Here is a 27,431-nt window from a genome sequence, read left to right on the forward strand (position 1 = left end):
TACTGGCCCTTGAAATGCTATCATTCAGGCTGGTGGAGACTGACACATTCCGTAACTTTATGGCACTGGCAGTCCCACAATACAGCGTGCCCAGCCGATTTTATTTCAGCAGGCAAGCCGTCCCTGCCCTGCAACATCATGTGGAGGGAAAAATTAAACATGCGCTACAAAACGCCGTCAGTAGCAAGGTCCACCTGACCACCGATGCGTGGACCAGTAAGCATGGACAGGGACGATACCTTTCCCTCACTGCCCATTGGGTAAATGTTGTGGAGCCGGGTACAGATCTTGAGAGTGGCGCTGTACGTGTTCTGCCAACTCCAAGGATTGCAGGAATCCAGTCTGTACACATTGACTCCTCCTCATACTCCAGTTCCTCTGAATCAGCGCTGCAGGAGCCGTCACGGTCTACCTCCACATCGACCCGTGAACGGTTACCTGTTATGGTGACCAATATGAGCACAGCCGTGGCCAAACGTCAACAGGCCGTATTAAAATTAATTTCTTTGGGGAATCGAAGCCACACAGCGCAGGAGCTCTGGAATGCCATCAAGCAGCAGAGCGACGTGTGGTTTGTGCCAGCGAATCTCCAGCCAGGCATGGTAGTGTGTGATAATGGCCGAAATCTGGTGGCAGCTCTGGGCCTAGGCAACCTCACTCACATCCCATGTCTGGCACATGTGCTCAACTTGGTCGTGCAGAGTTTTTTGAGGGACTATCCGGATCCTGATGCACTGCTTCACAAGGTCCGCATAGAGTGCGCTCACTTGCGGCGTTCCAGCAATGCAAGATCACGCATTGCAGCTCTGCAGCGCCGATTACGTCTTCCGGAACATCACATCATATGTGACCTACCCACCAGGTGGAATTCAACATTACATATGTTGGAGAGGTTGTGTGAGCAGCAGGCAGCAGTAATGGAGTACCAGCTGCAGCAGGCGCAAAGAAGTCGCAGTGCGCGCCGTTCACACTTCACCACCACTGAGTGGGCCTCTATGAAGGACATTTGCCACGTTTTGCGTGCCTTCGATTATTCCACGCGGATGGCGAGTGCAGATGATGCACTAGTCAGCATGACTATCCCCCTTATCTGCCTGCTTGAAAAAACACTGCAAGCACTAAGGGACAAGGTTTTGGAAGAGGTGGAGGATGAGGAGTCACAAATGCCATCTGCTTCTCTACAGTCTGCGCAACGTGGTTCCTCACAAAGGCCTAGGCAGGGGACACTTTGTGAGGAGGATGAGGAGGAGTCAATGGATGAGGAAGACATCTGTCCAGAGGAGGGAGGTACACAATGCTCTAGTAGTCAGTACCTAGAGCGAGGGTGGGGTGATGCAGAGCAGGCAGAGATCACGCCTCAAGCAGGGGACAGCGTTTCTTGGCCAGTTGGCAGTCTGCAGCACATGGTTGATTTCATGCTGCAGTGCCTGAGAAACGACCGCCGCATCGCCCACATTCTCAACACGGCTGATTATTGGGTGTCCACCCTCCTAGATCCTCGCTACCGGGACAACTTACAAAGCCTCATAACACCGTTGAACCGGGAGCGTAAAATGCGGGAGTACCAAGACGCACTGGTGCATTCCATCATGTTCTCCATTCCAACCGAGAGCAGTGCTGCTAGTGCTTTACAAAGCAGCTCAGTGCGTCGAGGCAGTGGAGGAAGCTCTGCACAATGAGGGAGCAGAAGCAGCGCCTCAGCACAAGGCAAGACCAGTATGGCCGAAATGTGGCAAAGTTTTGTGTCCCCGCCGCCACAAATGTCTACACCATCACAGACGGCTCCAGTCAGCAGGAGGCAACGTTTCCGTCAGATGGTGACAGACTACATGTCTTGCCCTCTTAGTGTACTCCCAGACGGCTCTTCTCCCTTCAAGTTTTGGGTCTGTAAGCTAGATACATGGCCAGAGCTAAGTCAGTATGCATTGGAGGTGCTAGCTTGCCCTGCTGCTAGTGTATTATCGGAACGCGTCTTTAGTGCCGCAGGTGGTGTACTAACAGACCGTCGCATGCGACTATCCTCCGATAACGTTGACCGGCTTACTTTTCTCAAAATGAACAAGGCCTGGATCTCTCATGAATTCGCCAGTCCTCTTCCAGAATAAATAATTGTTGGCAAAAGTATCCAGGTCTCCTGTTCTGTTCATGTTTCTACCACCTGAACTGTAATCCCTGAGCTCCAACACCGCCAGTTGGCGCTCGGAAGTGCCGTCTGCACAGTCAACACTTGCTGCCATGTCATTGGGGTTCAGTAACGTCAGCTGTTCCCCGGCTGTGCGGACGGCAATTTCTCCTGCTCTGTCCACATTCTCACTACTACAGATTTTAAAGTTGCTCCAATTACACCTCTGGCTCCTCTGTTTTCAGTATTATCCCTGAGCTCCAACATCGCCAGTTGGCGCTCGGAAGTGCCGTCTGCACAGTCAACACTTGCTGCCATGTTATTGGGGTTCAGTAACGTCAGCTGTTCCCCTGCTGTGCGGACGGCAATTTCTCCTGCTCTGTGCACATTCTCACTACTACAGATTTTAGAGTTGCTCCAATTACACCTCTGGCTCCTCTGTTTTCAGTATTATCCCTGAGCTCCAACACCGCCAGTTGGCGCTCGGAAGTGCCGTCTGCACAGTCAACACTTGCTGCCGTTTTATTGGGGTTCGGTAACGTCAGCTGTTCCCCTGCTGTGCGGACGGCAATTTCTCCTGCTTTGTCCACATCCACTGTACTACTGATTTAAAACCTCCTCCAAATACACCTCTGGCTCCTCTGTTTTTAGTATTTACCCTGGGCTCCAATACCGCTAGTTGCTGCTCAGAAGTGCCGTCTGCACTGTCAACGCTTGCTCCAGTGTTATTGGGGTTCAGTGACGTCAGCTGTTCCCCTGCTGTGTGTCCGGCAAATTCTCCTGCTTTGTCCACATCCACTGTACTACTGATTTAAAACTTGCTCCAATTACACCTCTGGCTCCACTCTGTTTTTAGTATTTACCCTGGGTTCCAGCACCGCCAGCTGGTTCTCGGTAGTTCCATTTGCTCTTGTACCTTCTACTACCCATCCGGGTTCCAGTACCGTCAGCTGGTTCTCGGCAGTGCCTTTGGATTAGGTGCCTCCTTCTCGGTATCCAAGTTCCACCAACGTCTGCTGGTTCTTGGTAGTGCTTTCTGGCACAGGTACCTCCTGCTTAGTAACCGAGTTCCAGTACCGTCAGCTGGTCTTCGGCAGTTCCATTGGCTCTTGTACCTTCTGCTACCCATCTGGGTTCCAGTACCGTCAGCTGGTTCTCGGCAGTGTCTTTGGCACGGATACTCCCTCCTGCCCAGCCTGGTTCCAGCACGCCAGCTGTTTCCGGGTAGTGTCAACGTCACTTTGCCTCCAATGCGTTGTCCTGTCGTGTTGCGGTCGGGTTAGTCGACTCTATGGTGCCTGCAGTTTAGGTGACTCCTATGTGGGCTGCGGGATCAGGCAATGAAGGCTGGTTCCATAGTGCCAATAGGACAAGCACCCCCTGTAGGACTGTGGGTTTTGGTAACTGCGGCCGGCTCGCGGCCTTGAACTTTTTTTTACATGGGTACCTTCTGCTACCCATCCGGGTTCCAGTACCGTCAGCTGGTTCTCGGCAGTGCCTTTGGATTAGGTGCCTCCTTCTCGGTATCCAAGTTCCACCAACGTCTGCTGGTCCTTGGTAGTGCTTTCTGGCACAGGTACCTCCTGCTTAGTAACCGAGTTCCAGTACCGTCAGCTAGTCTTCGGCAGTTCCATTGGCTCTTGTACCTTCTACTACCCATCCGGGTTCCAGTACAGTCAGCTGGTTCTCGGCAGTGACTTTGGCACGGATACTCCCTCCTGCCAAGCCTGGTTCCAGTACCGTCAGCTGGTTCTCGGTAGTTCCTCAGCTTTCTTGTACCTTCTGCTACATTTCCAAGTTCAAGCTTTTTGAAATGGTTCTTGGTAATCACTCTGGATCTCCCTGACGAGGACCCTGAAGACAAGCACCCTGAAGACCAACCCTAAGAAGACGAGGACCCCGAAGACAACGACCCTGAAGACGAGGACCCTGAAGACCACCCCGAAGAAGACGAGGACCCTGAAGACCACCCCGAAGAAGACGAGGACCCTGAAGACCACCCCGAAGAAGACGAGGACCGCGAAGATCACCCCGAAGAAGAGGACCCAGAAGACCAACCCGAAGAAGACGAGGACCCCGAAGACGAGGACCCTGAAGACCACCCCGAAGAAGACCAAGAAGATGACCCTGAAGAAGTTGACCAAGAGGACAAAGAGAAGACAAGCACCAAGATACAGAAGAACAAGAGACAGAAAACCAAGAAGCAGAAATACAAGAAGCTGCAGAACAAAAAGCGGAAGAACATTAAGCATAAGACTTAATAAGGTGTAATGTCCAACCTTTTATAGATAACAACTACAGGAATGCCTGTCACAAATAAGAATATGATGAAGAAGAAGAATATGAAGAAGATGAAGAAGTAGAATATGAAGAATGTAAAAAAAAAGAATAATACGAAGAAGGTGAAGAAGAAGAAGATGAAGAAGGTGAAGAAGAAGAGGATGAAAAAGATGCTGAGGATGATGAAGGAGAAAGTGTGGGAGAAGTAAAAAAGAAGGTGAAGAGCATGGAAGTAGTGAAACATAAATATCTGACAAAATATAAAAATACTTAACATAGTCAATATTTCCGTAACTCAGAACGTCTTAAAAAAAATATTAATTCCTGCTATTCCATTTGATTGGGCTAAACCTCTATGCCTTTATTGTCTCCCCCACCTCCCCCAATACATTCTACATTATTCTTAGTTGTTTTCCTTCATGTAGAATTAACCTACAAGGAAAGAAAGGGTTTATTTTCATTCCGATATTTCTGTCCCATTGACTTGCATTGGTTTCCGGTATCGGAATCGGCGATATCCGATACTTTTTCGGTATCGGTCCGATCCAATCCGATCCGATATTTCCCGATATCGGAAGGTATCGCTCAACACTAGTAATAACTAGACTTTCTAAACAATCATTTTCTATTATGTTCACTGTGTAACATGTTGTTTGAAGACATGTTATTACTGTAGCCAAACACTTCCTTCAGTCGTGACTCCATCATACACAACATCTCACTGGTCTGCAAATATGGCAATGAATAACAGTAATGAGAACAGGACGCAAACCTTTTGAGAAAGCAGGCCATCGAATAAAGCCATTTGTAAGAGGCAGTATATTGTAGGAAAAAAAAACCTAAGTGTTACACTATCAAATTACAGATGTGTAGTACTAGGATGATATGAGAAAAATGTAAGGATGTCAAATTATTAGCGCGCAGATATTACTATAGTGCTACACTGATACACAAGGTTAGTGGAATTGCACGCAAAAAGCATACTCTTCTTATATATAAATGTGGCTTCTCAAGGTTATACAATGATGGCTAAGTGATCAACAAATAGCAAATTAGATAACTTATTAACATGATCCTATTGTTTCAGGTCCCCAACCTGCTAGTTACCGCTCTGGTAACGATTCCCGGCCATTGAGCTTTGCGTTCTGTGCATGAAATAGGAAAAAGCTTTCTGTGTTGCCTGTGACTAGCAGTAAGTGAAGGGGGCTGGCTGGCTGATCATTTTAATAGCTTAGCTGGCCCCTTCATCTATACATATGGGAAGGAGCTGTCTTCACTATTGAAATTAGAATTCAACTGGCCCCCATTACACTCCGATTCAATCACATGCTGACACAAGAAAATAGTGTCGACTGTCACATACACAACCGAAAGAATAACAGCAAGGGCCCTGACCCCGGAGTAGAAACCAGCGGATCAGGACATCAAATCTAACAGACTATATTAGCTAGTTACCTAATTTACTATTATACCCATCATTTTTAAAGACTGACTAACCCAGATTTAAGTAACAGAGATGGGATTCGTGACGACTATTAGATGGAAGCCATGGTAAGTTCAGGTTGTTGGCAGAATTTGTTTTTATTTCCTACAGGATCTGGCTGTCCAGTTGAGTAGTGCAGACTGTCACAGTTAAACAGAGGTGATGAAGAATATTCACAGAAAACCAGGTCAAGCTGAAAAACACTTCACTTACCCCTAATACAATTTATCTGTGATAAGAAAATCAACAACACTGTCCAAATTCTTCCAGCTGTATACCACACAGGAGACATTTTAGTGAAGCCTGGAAGGGAAAAAACATACAACTATAAATGCATTTTATTCACTTTTTGCATATAAATGCTGATAACCAATATTACAATAAAACTGTACATTAAGTAACATGTAAAAAATATTTCCATCCTAAAAAAATATTGAAAGGCATTTCTTTTGGATTTTTTTTCTATTAAAACAGTTATTGAGCCCTTAAAAAGATTTACAAGAAATAAATTAGCAACTATTCACTGTACTGGCTTGCAAAAATATTCACCCCCTTTGGCTTTCACCTATTTTTTTACATTACAACCTGTGTTTAAATATTTTTGTAATCCAATTTGTGTGAGGCATCAGCACTAAATAGTCTAAATTGGTTAAGTGAAGTGAGAAAATTATAGGAATAAATGAAATTTATGGCCTCAAATTAAAATTAGCATGTGCATATCTATTCACACCTTTCACTATGAAGCCCCTAAAAAGGTCTGGTGCAAGCAATTACCTTCATAAGTCACATGCTTGGTGAAAGGAAGTCCACCTGTGTGCAATTTAAGTGTTACATGGTCTGTCAGTATATACACACCTTTTCTGGAAGGCCACTGAGGCTGCAACACCATAAAGGGCTATTTCACACGTCCTGATATTTCCGGAAAAATTAGCGTTAGCGGTGATCTCATTGAGTTCACCGCAGTTCATTGGGCCGCTCACACTGAGCTGCCCGTAGGAACCGCATTCACAATGATGTCACCCCAGGTCACTGAGGTTGCATCCAAAGTGCTGCTCAGTCTCTACTGGATTCATGACTGAACGGTCATTTCATGCCACCGCTCAGGCTTCAAATCCAGATGTTGCAGAGATGGATTATGAAGTGGGACCCAGGGTTTATCATATGGATTATCTTCTTGTCGGACAAGTGAGGAATATGGTTGTTTTTTTATTTTTTAATTTTACCCCAATAAATGGGAAAAAGAGGGACGGGGAGTGTTTATTTCAATATAGGAGTCTGTGTCGCTATTACAATTAAAGGACTTTATTTTGGGTGTTTTTTATTTACAGTATGACTTTGGGGTTAGTATTGGGTGCGTCTTACAGACACCTCTCCATTACGAACCCCTGGGCTTTATGTCAGCTGGCAATACAAAGAAGACATCAACCCCAAACCTCTTACCCCACTTGCCACCACACCAGGGCAAGAGCAACGCTAAGAGACAGAATTGGCACATCTTATTGATGAGCAATTTCTGGTGCCACTGAGGGCTGATGTTATTAGCCTGGGAAGGGGGCCAATATCCATGGTCGCTTCCCTGGCTACTAATATCAACCCACAATTGTCTGTTTAGCCTTCGCTGGTTAGAATTTATAGGGGGACCATACGTCAATTTTTTCTGGGGCCCCCCTGCATACTAGCCAGCAAACGCTAAGCATACAGCTGTGAGATATTATTAATAGCTTAAAAACATTTACGACTAATGGCCCCTTTTCCGGGTGGCTTTCCCTCTGCTGGTTATGAAAAACTGACGAGAGCCCGCACAGTTTTTTTTATTAAAATTTTTATTTTACACACAATGTACACTGTGGTTGCTGACTACAACTCCATTATTGTCACCTGCTCTCGTTGATCGCAGGGAGATCAGGTGTGAGCAGCCTTCAGCACCCAGCGCCGGGGAACAGCGCAAACTGTACTGCTGTTTCCATGCGCCAGTACGTGTCACAATGATGACACACCAATGTCATAAGTATGTCAGTGTGCATGTGTGCGGGACGTTTTGAGGCCCGTGCTGCTGATAAAAAACGGACATGTCAGCATGTTTTACCCACAGACACACTGTCCGTGGAAACACACTGACATGTGCGCAGACACATTCATTTGAATGGGTCTACGTGTGCAACTGTCTCCGGTTCATGTGAAAACTGTCAACACACGTACAGGAGACACGGACGTGCGAAGGAGGCACAAGGCAAGAAGCAACACTAACCAAACAACATCAAGACCAAGTCTATCTCCAAATAAGTCTGGGACACAGTTGTTGAGAAGCACAAGTCAAAGTTGGGTTATAAAAAAGTATCCCAATCTCTGATGATCCCCTGGAGCAACATAAAATCCATTATCATTAAATGGAAAGAACATGGCACCACAACAAATCTGCCACGAGAGGGCCGTCCACCAAGACTCTCAGCCTTGGCAAGGAGGTCATTAATCAGAGAGGCAGCACAGACACCAAAGGTAACCCTGAAGGATCTGCAGAGTTCCCAATCAGAGACAGGAGTATCTGTCCATACGACCACAATAAGTCGTATACTTCATAAAGGGGGCCTTTATGGAAGAGTGGGCAGAAAAAAGCCTTTATTTACACACAAAAATTGTAAGGCTCGTTTTGAGTCTGCCAAAAGACATGTGGGAGATTCCCCAAATGTAGGGAGGAAGGTGCTATGTTCAGATGAAACCAGAATTTAACTTTCTGGCCACTAAGATAAACGCTATGTCTGGCGCCAAACCAACACAGCTCATCAACCCAAGAATACCAGTGCCCACAATGAAACAAGGTGGTGGCAGCATCCTGCTGTGGGGATGTTTTTCAGCAGCTGGGACAGGAAAAATGGTCAGAGTAGAAGGGAAAATGGATGCTGCGAAATACAAGGATATTCTTGAGCAAAACCTGTTTCAGTCTGTCAGTGATTTGAGACTGGCATGGAGGTTCACCTTCCAACAACACAATGGCCAAAGCATATTGCTAAAGCAACACTCGAGTGGTTTTAGGGGAAACGTGTAAATGTTTTGGAATGGCCTAGTAAAAGCCCAGAGCTCAATCTAATGGAGAATCTGGACAGACTTGAAGATTGCTGATCACCATAGGAAACCATCTAATTTGAAGGAGCGGGGGCAGTTTTGCCTTGAAAGCTCAGAGACTTATCCAAAGCGACTTGCAGGTGTAATTGCGGCAAAAGGAGGTTCTGCAAAGTATTGACTTTAGGGGGCTGAATAGTTAGGTCACAATAACAGAAAACTTCAGTGTGCCTATTTGTTGCTTGCTATACACAATAAAAAGAAAACCAAATGTTCAGCAAATTCTGCACACCACAGGCACGCACTTAAAGGCAATGCCGCACATCCCAGGCACCCGCTTAAAGCCAATGCCACACACCACAGGAATTTGCTTAATGGAAATGTCGCATGCCACAGGCACTCGCTTAAAGGCAATGCTGCACAGCACAGGCACAGCTCTAAAAAGTTAGAGCTCTCAGAATATGCAGAAAAAAAAATAAAAGTACATAAATAGTAAAACCTTCCGAATAAAGCTAAAAGGGTATTCTCAAGAAATATACCCCTATCAATGGGATTGGAGATATTTTTCACTAAACCATACCGATCCTGAGAGCTGGGGCTCAGAAGGTTCAATTGTGGTTTAATTGACATATTAAAAGAGCATTTCCAAATTTGGAAGTTATTCCCTAACCTGCTAGATAGGGCATAACTCCCCCAATCGCTAGAGGTCTGACTAGTGAGAGCCCCGCCGATCATAACAGCCCTATGTGAATGGAGCGGTGGTTGAACATGTGCATCTCTGCTCCATTCATTATTATATACCCCTGGATAAAATTTGTGAGGTGTGTAGTTTCCAAAATGAGGGTTTCTGCAAATGTGACACGTCGCCAGCAACATACTTCAAATATTTTGTGTTCCAAAATTCAAATATTGCTCATTCCATTCTGAGCCCTGCTGTTTGTCCAAACAGAACTTTTTGACTACATATGGGGTATCGGCGTGCTTATAAAGTGGGTAACAAACTGTGGGATCCACTTTTTGGATTTACCTCTTGCAAAAGTGAGAAATTTCGTGCTAAAGCAAGATTTTAGAGGTAAAATAAAAAAATAATTAATTCCACTTTGCATTAATTCCTGTGTAGCAACTGTAGGGTTAAAAAAACTTCCTGACAACAGTTTTAAAGTATTAGAGGGGTGCGGTTTTTAAAATGGTATCACTTTTGGGGAGTTTCCAATATATAGGCCCCTCAAAGTACACTCTCCTAGTGGGTCATGGCACCAGCAAACAATAGCACAAAATTATCGCGTTCCTTCCCCTCTATTTGCACTGTGCCTCAAGAGTAGATCCCCATTACATGTAGGGTATTGGTGTACTCAGGAGAAATTGCACAACAAACAGAGGTACATTTTTTTCGTACTGACCCGAAGAATAAAGCTGCCTTATCAATTTTACCACACGTGGAATGGCCTTAAAAAAATTAAAAAAAATAAAAAATTTCTGAATTGCTGGTTTTTGGTCATTCTGCCTCTCAAAATCGGAATAGAAATTGATCAAAAAAATGTCATGTGCCCGAAAATGGTACCAATATAAACATCAACTCATCCCACAAAAAAAAGCCCTCATGTGGCAGAAATATCGAAATGAAGTGCCCCCAGGGCCGTGGGGTACTCGGCAGCCGGGCCTCTGGTTGCTGGGGGATATCACGGTGGCTGACCTGGTCCGTGGCCCAGGGCAGTCACCCAAAAGGGGGATTAATTATAGGGGATTTGTAAAGTGTTCGTGACGCCACCTGCGGAATGCGGCCAAAGGGAGCCGCCGCTGCGGAGCAGTCCTCTGAGGCAGATGTTAGGGCAGCATATGATGGAACGGCTCCCCACAGGTGGAGCGGGCCTCAAGGCAGCGTGGGAGAATGGATGGTGGAACAGGTGAGAGACGGCCAGGACGGTTCAGGGAGAAATGACAGACACTCACACGGGGGTTCACTTCGGTACCTTTACTGGTGTAGATGCAGGTATGGTCCAGGGTACTCGGTAAGCAGGGTGAACTTCTGGACTCTCCCCAGTGAGCAGGTATAGGGCCTCCTGATCCGTTGCTTCCACTTGCTAAGCTTCTGACCTGCCTGGAGCTAGGCCTGGCTTTATTATTGTCTCTCTCTTGCACCTGCTGACCTGGTGGTAGGGCCTTCTCTTGGAGATCACTCTCCCTGGACGCTGGGGCCTCTGTGACTCCTAGCCCTGGAACAGTAGTCAGCATTTGTCGACCTGGGACTTGTAGTCCTCCAGGTATCCGGTGGTCCCTACTGGGTATAAAGGGGCCCCAGTGTCCGGTGTATAGTTCGGGGTGAGCCTGGTACGCTCCTCTGTCCCCTCGTTGCTTCCTTTCCCCTCTCGCCTTCGGCCACACTCAGGGCGCTCACTAGGCTTCAGTGCGCGCTGTAGGCCTGAACTTGCCTCACACAGCAGCCTGAGTGCTGCTCTCTCTTTGAGCACACTCTCTGAACTAACTCACTAAACTGAGCTGCCTGGCTTCACCCTCCCTATATATATCCCTAAGGGGCTCCCTCTGCTGGTCTGAGGTGGTAGGGTGGAGGTGTGTGAATGTAATGAGGGCCTCTTGTGGAGAAGTCCATCCATGCACCATACTGGGTTCTGTGGCACTGGTCCGTAGCAGGGCGCCACAGAAACATTTTAGTTCTCAAAGTATGGCAATGCAAAAACTAGTCTACAAAAAAAAAGTGTCTTTTAGTGTGTGACAGCAGTCAAACATAAAAACCCAATATAAATCCGGTACCGCTGTAATTTCACCGACCTGAAGAATAAAGTCATCTAATCACTTATAAAGCACGAAGAACGGCGGAAAAAAATAAATAAAATCAATTCTTGACCTGCTGTTGATTTGTTCATTCTGTCTCCCAAAGATCACAGTAAGGTTGGCTCACATTTATCCTGTGCTGAGCGCTTCTACTGGGGTTTCCGTTTTAAACTCTGAAATACGTGATTAAAACAGAACCCCCAGCTGAAAATTCCCTATAATGAGGCAGATGGAGACACTATGGATGCCATATGACCTGTAATCCGGCGGTGTCCGTCTTTTTAGGTGTGCATAAAAGTGTCATCGGCCACAGTTTTGTGCACCTCTGAAAAAAAAGATAGAGGGCAGACAGAGTCCAGAGTAACTCTGCTGCTTTGTTATCGTGAGTGGATCCCTCGGCTTTTTCATCTGAATCACGTCACTTGGAGATTTAGATGGAAACCCCGATATAAGTGGTCAGTGTAGAGCGCCTGACAAAAGTGATCCAAAGTATTATGTAAAATGTTTCCAACAAAAGCGTCAACTCAGTCCACAAGAAAAGCAAATCCCCACTCAGGTCCATCATTTGTCAATGGAAATATAGGGGGCTTCCACGTTAATGGTAGTACAAAGGCTCTAGATAAGTGCTATTATGGCTCCTCGCCCTCCAAAAGAAATTCAACTAATTTTGTGCTACCAAATCCAAATGCCCCCCTCCTTTCTGAGCCCCACACTGTGCCTAAACCACATTCAGCATCCAAATGTTTGGCATTTCTGTAGCGATGAGAGAACGCATAACTTATGGGTGTATGTCTCAAGAACCATGAGTTGGGCACTACATCATAAGGGCACTACAATGGCAATTTGCAATTTTCACTCAGCAACATCCAGTCCTGCTTGTTTCTGGAAAACACCCATGGAGTCAAAATCACCACTACCTGTAGATATACTTTTCAAAATGGGGTCACTTGAGGAGGGATTCTGCTCTTCTAGCACTTAGGGGCTTTGTATACGGAGTCCGCAAACTATTATAGGAAAATCAGCACTTCAAGAGGCAATTAGCACTCTGTCCCTCCCGAGTCTTGTCGTTTGGCTAAGAAGTACTGTACAGCCACATATGGGGTATTGCCACGTTCAACAGAAATTATGGGGCAAATTTTGATGTCATTTTTGCTCACATCCCCAAATGAAAATGTAAAATCTTGGGCTGAAACAAAATTTTCATGGCAAAAATGTAATTATTATTTCTTCACTGCCCAATGGTATAAAATCCTGTGACACATCTGTGGTGTCAATATGATCACCGCACCCTTAGATAAATCCATTGAGATGGGTAGTTTGTAAAATGGGGTCACTTATGGGGGCAATTCTGCTGTTCTGGCACCTGCAAACCATAAGGCTGTGCTAACATGTTGTGTTTTGCAGCATTTTTTTATGCTTTTGTATGTAAAAATTTTAAGCTGCATTTTACAGTACCAGCAAAGTCCATGTATGAGATTTCAGAAACCTCATGTACGCACCTTGGGTTTTTTTGCAAAATGCAGCATGTCACTTTATTTCAGCGTTTTTCACCCATAAAAAACAATGGGTAATGCAAAAACATAACAAAAAACACAGGTATCAGCTTTCGCTGCGTTTATTTGGTGCCAAAACCTTCTGACGTTGAATTAGGTTATTTTTTTTCTGCACTTAACTTTAATCAGCATGCACAAGAGACAAATGAACACTGACAGAACGGCAACAAAAAACGAGACAAAACTCACCAAAACCTGCTTTTAATTTTTTTTTCACAAATAAACGCAAGTCTTATCGAATTAATTTTACCACTATCATGAAGTACAATATGTCACGAGAAAATAATCTCAGAATCAGGGGGATCCGTTGAAGAGTTCCAGAGTAATTACCTCATAAAGTTACAGTGGTCAGAATTGTAAAATTTGGCCCGGTCATTAAGGTGAAAACAGGTTTGTGGGGGTGAAGGGGCCAATTCCTGTGAAGCACCTGAAGGGTTAATAAACTTCTTGAATGCGGTTTTGAGAACTTGGGGTGCAGTTTAGAATGGTGTCACTTTTGGGTATTTTCTGTCATATAGATCCCTCAAAGTGACTTCAAATGTGATGTGGTCCCTAAAAAAAAAATTTGGTTCCAAAATTGTGCTGATGTAAAGTAGACATGTGGGAAATGTTATTTATTAACTATTTTGTGTGACATATCTCTCTGATTTAAGGGCATGAAAATTCAAAGTTTGAAAATTGCTAAATTTAAAAATTTTAGATATTTTCACAAATAAAGGCAAGTCATATCGAATAAATTTTACCACTATCGTGAAGAACAATATGTCACAAAAAAACAGTCTGAGAATCAGGGGGATTCGTTGAGGAATTCCAGAGTTTTACCCCATAAAGTCACACTGGTCAGATTTAAAAAATTTGGCCTGGTCATGAAGGTGAAAATTACTGTATTTTTCAGACTATAAGATGCACTTTTTTCCTCCAAAATTTTGGAGGAAAGTGGGGGGTGTCTCTTATAGTCCGAATCTACTATATATTGCACTGTTACTATGAGTGGTGGGATGTGGGGGGGAGGTGGGAGCGTCAGCGGCGGAGTAGCGGGGCACAGGAGGCAGGAGCTTCAGCTCTTGTGTGTGCCCGCTGGTACAGAAAATGGGGGTAGTGAGCAGTGAATACTCATTCTCCTTAATAGCGCGTACAGTGTCAGCAGCAGCGGTGTCTCCTGCAGCAGCTGTGCGTGGGGAGTAGTGAATATTCATGCTCTTTAACCCCTTTCTGACGTGGTACGTAATAGTACGCACCACGTCAGCACCCCCTGTTCAGCGCGGGCTCCGGCGCTGAGCCCGCACTGAACCGTGTACATGTCAGCTGATTTATACAGCTGACATGTGCCCGCAACAGCTGCGGGTGGAATCGCGATCCACCCACGGCTGTTAACTAAATGCCGCTGTCAATCTCTGACAGCGGTATTTAACAGAAAGAGCGAGTCACTTACCCCGCCCATCGGTGACCCCGTTACGTGATCGAGGGTCACTGATGCGTGGGCATGACAACCTGGAGTCTGCAGCAGACCCCTGTGGTTGTCATGTAAAGATTGCTATGAGCGCCACCTAGTGGTCGGCGCTCATAGCACAGGAGCATTTCTACTGCATAGAGGCAATCTGCTCATCGGCTCTATGTAGCAGAGGCGATCAGACAACTGCTGCTTCTAGTCTCCTATTGAGACTTTTGAAGCATGCAAAAAGTGTAAACAAAATGTTTTTAAAAATATTAAAAAAGATTTAAAAATATGAAAAGTTTAAATCACCCCCCCTTTGCCCCATTCAAAATAAAATAATAAAAAATAAACTCCACATACACCTATTTGGTATTGCTACGTTCTGAATATCCCGATCTATCAAAATAAAAAAAAAGAATTAATCCGATCGGTAAACGGCGTAACGAGAAAAAAATTCCAAAAGCCAGAATTACTTTTTTTTGGTCGCCGCAACATTGCAATAAAATGCAATAACAGGCGATCAAAGGATCTACCCCAAAATGCTATCAATAAAAACGTCAGCCCGGCGCGCAAAAAATAAGCCCCGGCCCAGATCCCGAAAAATGGCGGGTTTTTTTGTTTGTTTTTAAGCAAACTTTGGAATTTTTTTTTATTACTTAAATAAAAAAGAACCTATACATGTTTGGGGTCTACGAACTCGTAATAACCTGATGAATAATAATGGCAGCTCAGTTTTAGCATGAGCATTAGAACGTGGTAAAAAAAAAACAACTGTGGAATTGCATTTTTTTTTGCAATTTCACCGCACTTGGAATTTTTTTCCCGTTTTCCAGTATGGTAAAACCAGTGATGGCGTTTAAACGTACAAGTCGTCCTGCAAAAAATAAGCCCTCACATGGCCATATTGAATAAAAAATAAAAAAGTTCTGGCTCTGGAAAGAAGGGGAGCAAAAAACGAAAACGCAAAAATGGAAAACGATCCGGTTATGAAGGGGTTAATAGTGGGCACACGCAATTGCCCAGCAACTGCAAGAGCTGCTCCGCTATTAAGGAGAGTGAATAGTCACTACTCCCCATGCCAATATTCTAGGCATGGGGGGCAGTGACTATTCCAGCAGCTCATCTCACAGTGTGAGGGGGCATGGCAGTGACATCATGCATGGCTCACGCGGTGAGATCAGCTGTTGGCAGCAGAGCAGGACCCGGGCTGGAGCAGAGGGAAGGAAGGTGAGTAATATTGTTTATTTTTTGTGTGCAGTTTGATGGAGATGGGGGGGCCAACCATATAAAGGCTGAGTGGTGCGAAGTATACCAGTATGAGGGATGAGGGGTGCCATACATACCAGGATGAGGAGTGCAAGGGGTGCCATGCATACCAGGATGAGGGGTGCCATGCATAACAGGATGGGGATGAGGGGGTACCATGCATACAAGGATGGGGGTCACGTATAACAGGAAGGGGGGCCATATATACCAGGATGGAGGATGAGGGGTGCCATACATACCCGAATGAGGGTCGAAAGGGGTGCCATGCATACCAGGATGGGGGATATTAGTACAGAATTGGGGGAAATTACCCCTTTAACAGTATTAGTAGCAGTCCCCCTCCTCTAAAACCTAGGTGCGTCTTATGGTCCGGTGCGTCTTATAGTTCGAAAAATACTATAGCTTTATCACTAAGGGGTTAAAATCTATGCTTGCAGCACATGGTTTGTGGCACTGCTACTTTTGAGGGTGCCTTGTTGGGCACTAGTTATTGTAGGAGGCACGATCGGGGTCGCATTAATCTAAATTAAAACACTATCTGTATGGGATTAATATTTCTGCAGTACTTAGGGGCATTGGTCAGCACAGCATGAATAGTATTAGAAGTAGCGTCAGCATGACACAGTTGAGCCCAACTTATTGTGGTAGTAACAGGGACAAGTTAAAAGGCCTCTAAGGGTATGTGCCCACCTAGCGCTCTACAAGCGTATTTGATGCGGAAATGCTTATAAAACGCTTGATAATCCGCATCCCATGGTCCTCAATGAGAATCCACAAGTTCAATGCCCATGCTGCGGATTTTTCCGCAGCGTTTTTGATGTGCACAAATATCCGCAGCATGTCAATTAATTTTGCGTTTCTGCATGCGGAATTGCCTTTTCAATGTAATAAAAAACGTAAGGCAATTCCGCATGTCGAAAACGCGTGAAAAACGCGCGATAAACGCTTGCGGAATTCCGCATGCGTTTTTCCGGGAAAGGACTTGCAGAAATGAAGCAGAAATTTTCTGCTTCATTTCCGCAACGTGGGCACATAGCCTTACAAAGACAAATAATCAGGGTTGATGGGCAAAAGGTGTAGGCGAGCACAAACGTTAGCTGTGTGGTGTAATCTGTGCCTGGCACACAGTGTTGAGGCATCTGTAGTTAACAGATAAGATCTGTTTAAGGAAGGAAAAATGAGTTATCTGAAATAACTTCCCTCTGAGCATTAGATCGGAATCACGTAGCGCTGTTGTGCAGTTTCTGACATTTTTTAAAGATAAAATGTGGATAAATTTCTTACAGTTTTTTGTCTATAAGAACTTTGGCAAGAAGAAAAAAAAATGTGAGAGAGATTCTATATGGACCTGACCAATTTGTCAGCTGTTTGTGGATAACATGGCTCAGGTTCAACAAAAATATATCTCGCCAGACAGGACTGCATTCCATACCACGAAATTTCAGAAACAAGACGCCCTAAATAAATCAGACCAATTCCTTAAAGGAGTTGTGCTAAGTTTGGAAGTTATCTCCTTTGAATACCCCTATAGCATAAGGGATAACTAATCGCCATCAGGGGGCAGCGCTGCTGTAACCACCCCCTGATGACATTTCTTGAAAAGAGTAAGGGGTGATAGAAGCAGTAGCACAGATGAAGTGTGACAGCCACTGAAGCAACAGTCAGTTCTTCATCACACTACCCCCTTCCCAAAACAATACGTCATCAGGGGAAAGTGGTGACTTAAGCTGTGGTAAGTCACCGCATACGCCGTACCTTGATGTCATCCTGTTAAAGCAAAAGTGACAGAACCGACAGCAGGGGACATCCTCTTGTGACTTCCCCTTTGAGACTCCTCTCAAACAAAAGCGTTCAAGGAAGTTAAAAAGAAAAAAACATAAGGAATAGCTGTATACAGAGAATGGAAGGGAATTTTCAAACAAAGCAAATGACAATGGTGACTAGGGATTAAAGATAGGCATTCATAAAGGCCATATAGGTATTGGGCCACCCCTTCAAGTCTCTATGGAGCTGCTGAAGATAATCAAGAAGTACTGCATGGCTTAGGAAGAAGTGATAACAGATTTGGCCCAGCTTGGAAGTTAAAGGGGTATTCTCATTTCCAAGGTCCTATCCCAATATATAGTAGGTGTAATAATAATATTAGCAAATACCTCCAATTAGAAATGTAGTATAGTTCTTCTGATAAGCTATGTCTCTTTTCCCATGTACAGGCATTGCAGGACCTTAGGTATCTATTGTTATGACCACTAGCAGCTAGCTAACTGTCACTATACATTCTAGTGGTCAAATTTCTGTTGTCGAGACTAGCTACTAGGCAAGGAAAATTGACATGCTGCGGTCCTGAAAGATGCGCCGCATGTCCGTGTACGCGGGTGATCCGCAGCCTCAGATGCACGCTTAGTGGACATGGGATCTCTAAAAATCCCATCCACTATGCTGTAACATCTGGATGCTCTGGGTTTGAAGCTGTATAAACACGCAGTGGATTCTGATCATGGACACATACCCTAAGTGCTGGTGCCGGGCAGGTTCACAGTACTATTAAACTGCAAATTAACAGCGTTTTTTCTTAAGGTGACAGGTTCTCTTTAAAGAGATTCTGACAGCGGATACATGATGCCCAGTGGATCAGCCAGCATATATCAGCCATTGCCTGAAGTAAGAATGATTCTTTCCAGTATGTCCATCCAGGTAATAAAAAAACTAAATTTTATTGAATAGAAATTAAAAAAAAAATATTAAAAAGCAAACCTGACCAGGTTTCTGGTGCACTTAGTCATAGGAGGTCTAAAATGAATGAATAAAAACACGTTTTTCTACTCACCCACACCCCCAACTAAAAAAAAAAAAAAAAAAAAAAAAAAAAAGTATGAAAAATAGTATTTGGTATCATCGCATTTGTAAAACATTAAAAGACAAAACAAAAAGGTGGAAATGCCAGGATTGCCATTTTCCGATTGTAACATTTCCAACACAAAATGCGAGAAAAACACTTTATCTATACCAAAATGCCAACAATAAAAAGGTAAACTCGCAGCACAAAAGTACAAGTCCCCTCTGAATTGCAGCATGCTGTGGAATATGTTGGCGCTATAGAAAAAAAAAAAACAACAAAAAAAAAAAACAAGCCCTCGCCCAGCTCCAGCCAGGGAATAGAATGCTGCTATTCACAAGGTGATGACATGTGCCAGTGCCCTCCATACAGGTGTGCCAGGTGCTGGCAGGGGGATTACATAGCACCTGGTCCACACACAGCATCTGGCAACTAACTTCTGTAGCCCAGACACTTTCATCGCATCAGCCACCATGGTAGCACACAGAAGACACTGGTGCCAGCTCCCCATACTGGACACATGGGTACCATGCCTCTGCTCTAGCACAGAGATGACACTGGTGCCAGCTCCCCACACTGGACACACGGGCACCATGCCTCTGCTCTAGCACAGAGAAGAAACTAGTGCCAGCTCCCCACACTGGACACATGGGCACCATGCCTCTGCTCTAGCACAGAGAAGACATTGGTGCCAGCTCCCCACATGGGCATCAAGCCTATGCTCTAGCACAGAGATGACATTGGTGCCAGCTCCCCCACATGGGCACCATGCCTCTGCTCTAGCACAGAGATAACATTGGTGCTAGCTCCCCACATGGGCACCATGCCTATGCTCTAGCACAGAGATGACATTGGTGCCAGCTCCTCACATGGGCACCATGCCTCTGCTCTAGCACAGAGATGACATTGGTGCCAGCTCCCCACATGGGCACCATGCCTATGCTCTAGCACAGAGATGACATTGGTGCCAGCTCCTCACATGGGCACCATGCCTATGCTCTAGCACAGAGATGACATTGGTGCCAGCTCCTCACACAGGCACCATGCCTCTGCTCTATCACAGAGATGACATTGGTGCCAGCTCCCCACATGGGCACCATGCCTCTGCTCTGGCACAGAGATGACATTGGTGCCAGCTCCCCACATGGGCACCATGCCTCGGCTCTGGCACAGCGATGACATTGGTGCCAGCTCCCCACAGGGGCATCATGCCTCTGCTCTAGCACAGAGATGACATTGGTGCCAGCTCCCCACATGGGCACCATGCCTCTGCTCTAGCACAGAGATGACATTGGTGCCAGCTCCCCACATGGGCATCATGCCTCTGCTCTAGCACAGAGATGACATTGGTGCCAGCTTCCCACATGGGCACCATGCCTCTGCTCTAGCACAGAGATAACATTGGTGCCAGCTCCCCCACATGGGCACCATGCCTCTGCTCTAGCACAGAGATGACATTGGTGCCAGCTCCTCACACAGGCACCATGCCTCTGCTCTATCACAGAGATGACATTGGTGCCAGCTCCCCACATGGGCACCATGCCTCTGCTCTGGCACAGAGATGACATTGGTGCCAGCTCCCCACATGGGCACCATGCCTCGGCTCTGGCACAGCGATGACATTGGTGCCAGCTCCCCACAGGGGCATCATGCCTCTGCTCTAGCACAGAGATGACATTGGTGCCAGCTCCCCACATGGGCACCATGCCTCTGCTCTAGCACAGAGATGACATTGGTGCCAGCTCCCCACATGGGCATCATGCCTCTGCTATAGCACAGAGATGACATTGGTGCCAGCTCCCCACATGGGCACCATGCCTCTGCTCTGGCACAGAGATGACATTGGTGCCAGCTCCCCACATGGGCACCATGCCTCTGCTCTGGCACAGAGATGACATTGGTGCCAGCTCCCCACATGGGCACCATGCCTCTGCTCTATCACAGAGATGACATTGGTGCCAGCTCCCCACATGGGCATCATGCCTCTGCTCTAGCAAAGAGATGACAGTGGTGCCAGCTCCCCACATGGGCATCATGCCTCTGCTCTGGCACAGAGATGACATTGGTGCCAGCTCCCCACATGGGCATCATGCCTCTGCTCTGGCAGAGATGACATTGGTGCCAGCTCCCCACATGGGCACCATGCCTCTGCTCTAGCAAAGAGATGACTGGTGCCAGCTCCCCACATGGGCATCATGCCTCTGCTCTGGCAGAGATGACATTGGTGCCAGCTTCCCACATGGGCACCATGCCTCTGCTCTAGCAAAGAGATGACAGTGGTGCCAGCTCCCCACATGGGCATCATGCCTCTGCTCTATCACAGAGATGACATTGGTGCCAGCTCCCCACATGGGCATCATGCCTCTGCTCTGGCAGAGATGACATTGGTGCCAGCTCCCCACATGGGCACCATGCCTCTGCTCTAGCAAAGAGATGACAGTGGTGCCAGCTCCCCACATGGGCACCATGCCTCTGCTCTGGCACAGAGAAGAAACTGGTGCCAGCTCCCCACATGGGCATCAAGCCTATGCTCTAGCACAGAGATGACATTGGTGCCAGCTCCCCCACATGGGCACCATGCCTCTGCTCTAGCACAGAGATAACATTGGTGCTAGCTCCCCACATGGGCACCATGCCTATGCTCTAGCACAGAGATGACATTGGTGCCAGCTCCTCACATGGGCACCATGCCTCTGCTCTAGCACAGAGATGACATTGGTGCCAGCTCCCCACATGGGCACCATGCCTATGCTCTAGCACAGAGATGACATTGGTGCCAGCTCCTCACATGGGCACCATGCCTATGCTCTAGCACAGAGATGACATTGGTGCCAGCTCCTCACATGGGCACCATGCCTCTGCTCTAGCACAGAGATGACATTGGTGCCAGCTCCCCACATGGGCACCATGCCTCTGCTCTGGCACAGCGATGACATTGGTGCCAGCTTCCCACATGGGCACCATGCCTCTGCTCTAGCACAGAGATAACATTGGTGCCAGCTCCCCCACATGGGCACCATGCCTCTGCTCTAGCACAGAGATGACATTGGTGCCAGCTCCTCACACAGGCACCATGCCTCTGCTCTATCACAGAGATGACATTGGTGCCAGCTCCCCACATGGGCACCATGCCTCTGCTCTGGCACAGAGATGACATTGGTGCCAGCTCCCCACATGGGCACCATGCCTCGGCTCTGGCACAGCGATGACATTGGTGCCAGCTCCCCACAGGGGCATCATGCCTCTGCTCTAGCACAGAGATGACATTGGTGCCAGCTCCCCACATGGGCACCATGCCTCTGCTCTAGCACAGAGATGACATTGGTGCCAGCTCCCCACATGGGCATCATGCCTCTGCTCTAGCACAGAGATGACATTGGTGCCAGCTCCCCACATGGGCACCATGCCTCTGCTCTGGCACAGAGATGACATTGGTGCCAGCTCCCCACATGGGCACCATGCCTCTGCTCTGGCACAGAGATGACATTGGTGCCAGCTCCCCACATGGGCACCATGCCTCTGCTCTATCACAGAGATGACATTGGTGCCAGCTCCCCACATGGGCATCATGCCTCTGCTCTAGCAAAGAGATGACAGTGGTGCCAGCTCCCCACATGGGCATCATGCCTCTGCTCTGGCACAGAGATGACATTGGTGCCAGCTCCCCACATGGGCATCATGCCTCTGCTCTGGCAGAGATGACATTGGTGCCAGCTCCCCACATGGGCACCATGCCTCTGCTCTAGCAAAGAGATGACTGGTGCCAGCTCCCCACATGGGCATCATGCCTCTGCTCTGGCAGAGATGACATTGGTGCCAGCTTCCCACATGGGCACCATGCCTCTGCTCTAGCAAAGAGATGACAGTGGTGCCAGCTCCCCACATGGGCATCATGCCTCTGCTCTATCACAGAGATGACATTGGTGCCAGCTCCCCACATGGGCATCATGCCTCTGCTCTGGCAGAGATGACATTGGTGCCAGCTCCCCACATGGGCACCATGCCTCTGCTCTAGCAAAGAGATGACAGTGGTGCCAGCTCCCCACATGGGCACCATGCCTCTGCTCTGGCACAGAGAAGAAACTGGTGCCAGCTCCCCACATGGGCATCAAGCCTATGCTCTAGCACAGAGATGACATTGGTGCCAGCTCCCCCACATGGGCACCATGCCTCTGCTCTAGCACAGAGATAACATTGGTGCTAGCTCCCCACATGGGCACCATGCCTATGCTCTAGCACAGAGATGACATTGGTGCCAGCTCCTCACATGGGCACCATGCCTCTGCTCTAGCACAGAGATGACATTGGTGCCAGCTCCCCACATGGGCACCATGCCTATGCTCTAGCACAGAGATGACATTGGTGCCAGCTCCTCACATGGGCACCATGCCTATGCTCTAGCACAGAGATGACATTGGTGCCAGCTCCTCACATGGGCACCATGCCTCTGCTCTAGCACAGAGATGACATTGGTGCCAGCTCCCCACATGGGCACCATGCCTCTGCTCTGGCACAGCGATGACATTGGTGCCAGCTTCCCACATGGGCACCATGCCTCTGCTCTAGCACAGAGATAACATTGGTGCCAGCTCCCCCACATGGGCACCATGCCTCTGCTCTAGCACAGAGATGACATTGGTGCCAGCTCCTCACACAGGCACCATGCCTCTGCTCTATCACAGAGATGACATTGGTGCCAGCTCCCCACATGGGCACCATGCCTCTGCTCTGGCACAGAGATGACATTGGTGCCAGCTCCCCACATGGGCACCATGCCTCGGCTCTGGCACAGCGATGACATTGGTGCCAGCTCCCCACAGGGGCATCATGCCTCTGCTCTAGCACAGAGATGACATTGGTGCCAGCTCCCCACATGGGCACCATGCCTCTGCTCTAGCACAGAGATGACATTGGTGCCAGCTCCCCACATGGGCATCATGCCTCTGCTCTAGCACAGAGATGACATTGGTGCCAGCTCCCCACATGGGCACCATGCCTCTGCTCTGGCACAGAGATGACATTGGTGCCAGCTCCCCACATGGGCACCATGCCTCTGCTCTGGCACAGAGATGACATTGGTGCCAGCTCCCCACATGGGCACCATGCCTCTGCTCTATCACAGAGATGACATTGGTGCCAGCTCCCCACATGGGCATCATGCCTCTGCTCTAGCAAAGAGATGACAGTGGTGCCAGCTCCCCACATGGGCATCATGCCTCTGCTCTGGCACAGAGATGACATTGGTGCCAGCTCCCCACATGGGCATCATGCCTCTGCTCTGGCAGAGATGACATTGGTGCCAGCTCCCCACATGGGCACCATGCCTCTGCTCTAGCAAAGAGATGACTGGTGCCAGCTCCCCACATGGGCATCATGCCTCTGCTCTGGCAGAGATGACATTGGTGCCAGCTTCCCACATGGGCACCATGCCTCTGCTCTAGCAAAGAGATGACAGTGGTGCCAGCTCCCCACATGGGCATCATGCCTCTGCTCTATCACAGAGATGACATTGGTGCCAGCTCCCCACATGGGCATCATGCCTCTGCTCTGGCAGAGATGACATTGGTGCCAGCTCCCCACATGGGCACCATGCCTCTGCTCTAGCAAAGAGATGACAGTGGTGCCAGCTCCCCACATGGGCACCATGCCTCTGCTCTGGCACAGAGAAGAAACTGGTGCCAGCTCCCCACATGGGCATCAAGCCTATGCTCTAGCACAGAGATGACATTGGTGCCAGCTCCCCCACATGGGCACCATGCCTCTGCTCTAGCACAGAGATAACATTGGTGCTAGCTCCCCACATGGGCACCATGCCTATGCTCTAGCACAGAGATGACATTGGTGCCAGCTCCTCACATGGGCACCATGCCTCTGCTCTAGCACAGAGATGACATTGGTGCCAGCTCCCCACATGGGCACCATGCCTATGCTCTAGCACAGAGATGACATTGGTGCCAGCTCCTCACATGGGCACCATGCCTATGCTCTAGCACAGAGATGACATTGGTGCCAGCTCCTCACATGGGCACCATGCCTCTGCTCTAGCACAGAGATGACATTGGTGCCAGCTCCCCACATGGGCACCATGCCTCTGCTCTGGCACAGCGATGACATTGGTGCCAGCTTCCCACATGGGCACCATGCCTCTGCTCTAGCACAGAGATAACATTGGTGCCAGCTCCCCCACATGGGCACCATGCCTCTGCTCTAGCACAGAGATGACATTGGTGCCAGCTCCTCACACAGGCACCATGCCTCTGCTCTATCACAGAGATGACATTGGTGCCAGCTCCCCACATGGGCACCATGCCTCTGCTCTGGCACAGAGATGACATTGGTGCCAGCTCCCCACATGGGCACCATGCCTCGGCTCTGGCACAGCGATGACATTGGTGCCAGCTCCCCACAGGGGCATCATGCCTCTGCTCTAGCACAGAGATGACATTGGTGCCAGCTCCCCACATGGGCACCATGCCTCTGCTCTAGCACAGAGATGACATTGGTGCCAGCTCCCCACATGGGCATCATGCCTCTGCTCTAGCACAGAGATGACATTGGTGCCAGCTCCCCACATGGGCACCATGCCTCTGCTCTGGCACAGAGATGACATTGGTGCCAGCTCCCCACATGGGCACCATGCCTCTGCTCTGGCACAGAGATGACATTGGTGCCAGCTCCCCACATGGGCACCATGCCTCTGCTCTATCACAGAGATGACATTGGTGCCAGCTCCCCACATGGGCATCATGCCTCTGCTCTAGCAAAGAGATGACAGTGGTGCCAGCTCCCCACATGGGCATCATGCCTCTGCTCTGGCACAGAGATGACATTGGTGCCAGCTCCCCACATGGGCATCATGCCTCTGCTCTGGCAGAGATGACATTGGTGCCAGCTCCCCACATGGGCACCATGCCTCTGCTCTAGCAAAGAGATGACTGGTGCCAGCTCCCCACATGGGCATCATGCCTCTGCTCTGGCAGAGATGACATTGGTGCCAGCTTCCCACATGGGCACCATGCCTCTGCTCTAGCAAAGAGATGACAGTGGTGCCAGCTCCCCACATGGGCATCATGCCTCTGCTCTATCACAGAGATGACATTGGTGCCAGCTCCCCACATGGGCATCATGCCTCTGCTCTGGCAGAGATGACATTGGTGCCAGCTCCCCACATGGGCACCATGCCTCTGCTCTAGCAAAGAGATGACAGTGGTGCCAGCTCCCCACATGGGCACCATGCCTCTGCTCTGGCACAGAGAAGAAACTGGTGCCAGCTCCCCACATGGGCATCATGCCTCTGCTCTATCACAGAGATGACATTGGTGCCAGCTCCCCACATGGGCACCATGCCTCTGCTCTGGCACAGAGATGACATTGGTGCCAGCTCCCCACATGGGCATCATGCCTCTGCTCTGGCGCAGCCTTATCGCTAACCACCATAGGAAGTGATTGCAAGGGTGTGTCAAGAGGCGCAGCATTAATGGCGTCTTATAGCAGCAGCCCCAGCAGTCTCCTCTGTAGTGACACAGCCACCTGCACCTGTGACAGCTCGGTGACCCTACCTGAAGCCGCCCCGCAGTCAGCGCCTCTCCACACACAGCGGTTACTCCACAGAACCCGGAACTGTACACAAGAAAAAGACGTCACCGGCTCGAGACGTACAGACCCCGCCCACTGCTCCTTCTCACACCGCATTGGCTGAGGGCATTTCCAGGTCGCTGACAGGAAAGTGCTCGGCTAGACGTATAGAGCGGTCCGCCTGTCTCAGACACGCCTGTGGTAACTTGTGCACGGTGCCCACGGCTGGACGTGAGCCTGGCACTGGCAGAGAGGTTAATAGCTCACTGCCCTGAGGTGACGGCGCCTATAAATCCCAGCACTGACTGCTGTCCGCAGTATACACAGACTGCCTCAGCCGGGACGAGGACAGCTCACCAGCCCGTTATCTCATAGATTTATGTATGAAAGCGAAAACGGGGCACTACCAATCCACGAGTGGGGTCACTCATAACACACTGAGTATTAGACTAGTACACACAGAGAGAAAGCAGCGTGTATACCGGTAATCAGGATCACCAGCATTCAGATAAGTAATAGTATGCAACTGTTATTGAACACTGAGAAAGCTACACAATTAAAAATCCCATCTGGACATCTAAGGCCGGTCTCACACGTGGGTATATATGCAGTACCGGAAAAACCGGTACCAGAGATAGCCGTGTGTCACCCGTGTGCCGCATCAGGATCACACGTACCGGCTCCTGGGAATCAGTGTACAGTTAGCGCTCTACCCAAGCGCCGGTGCTGAACGCTGCTCTCATCATGGTTGCCTGCCGGCACTGCGATCAGCACCAGCATGGAGGATGATGAGGGTAGTAGTGTTCTGCTCCCACAGTGTCCCTGTGTAAAAATAAGAATAAAATATACTCACCTGTCCGGAGATGTCCCCCGCTGTAATCCTCTGACCACTGAAGCCAGGGAGAATGAGCTGATGTAGCGAACAGCTCTGGAGCTGCGCTCAGTGAGTGAGAGGACACCGCTCCTGAGCTCAGCTCTGGAACCGCTCGCTGGAGCGGCTCATTCTCCCTGGCACATCTGCTGATCTGTCGCAT

The 27,431-nt window shown here is 48.4% G+C and overlaps 1 protein-coding gene across 4 annotated transcripts in view; it reads right to left on the reverse strand.

Annotated features, from left to right (window-relative positions):
- LOC141223967 (C4b-binding protein alpha chain-like) overlaps positions 1-26,529 on the reverse strand; it is a 154,621-nt gene extending 128,092 nt beyond the window's left edge. For all 4 annotated transcript variants that reach the window (XM_073666868.1, XM_073666866.1, XM_073666865.1 and 1 more), the window contains exons 1-2: positions 26,382-26,529; positions 6,099-6,188 (exon numbers count right to left, since the gene is read on the reverse strand). In XM_073666868.1, the coding sequence (XP_073522969.1) occupies positions 6,099-6,188; positions 26,382-26,514 (223 nt within the window). In that variant the 5' untranslated portion in view covers positions 26,515-26,529. The remainder of the gene's footprint in view (positions 1-6,098; positions 6,189-26,381) is intronic.
- Positions 26,530-27,431: the final 902 nt, after the last annotated feature.

Source organism: Phyllobates terribilis, unplaced genomic scaffold (assembly GCF_046119375.1).
Source record: "Phyllobates terribilis strain yellow unplaced genomic scaffold, ASM4611937v1 Scaffold_2__4_contigs__length_985480577, whole genome shotgun sequence".
Lineage (NCBI taxonomy): Eukaryota > Metazoa > Chordata > Amphibia > Anura > Dendrobatidae > Phyllobates > Phyllobates terribilis.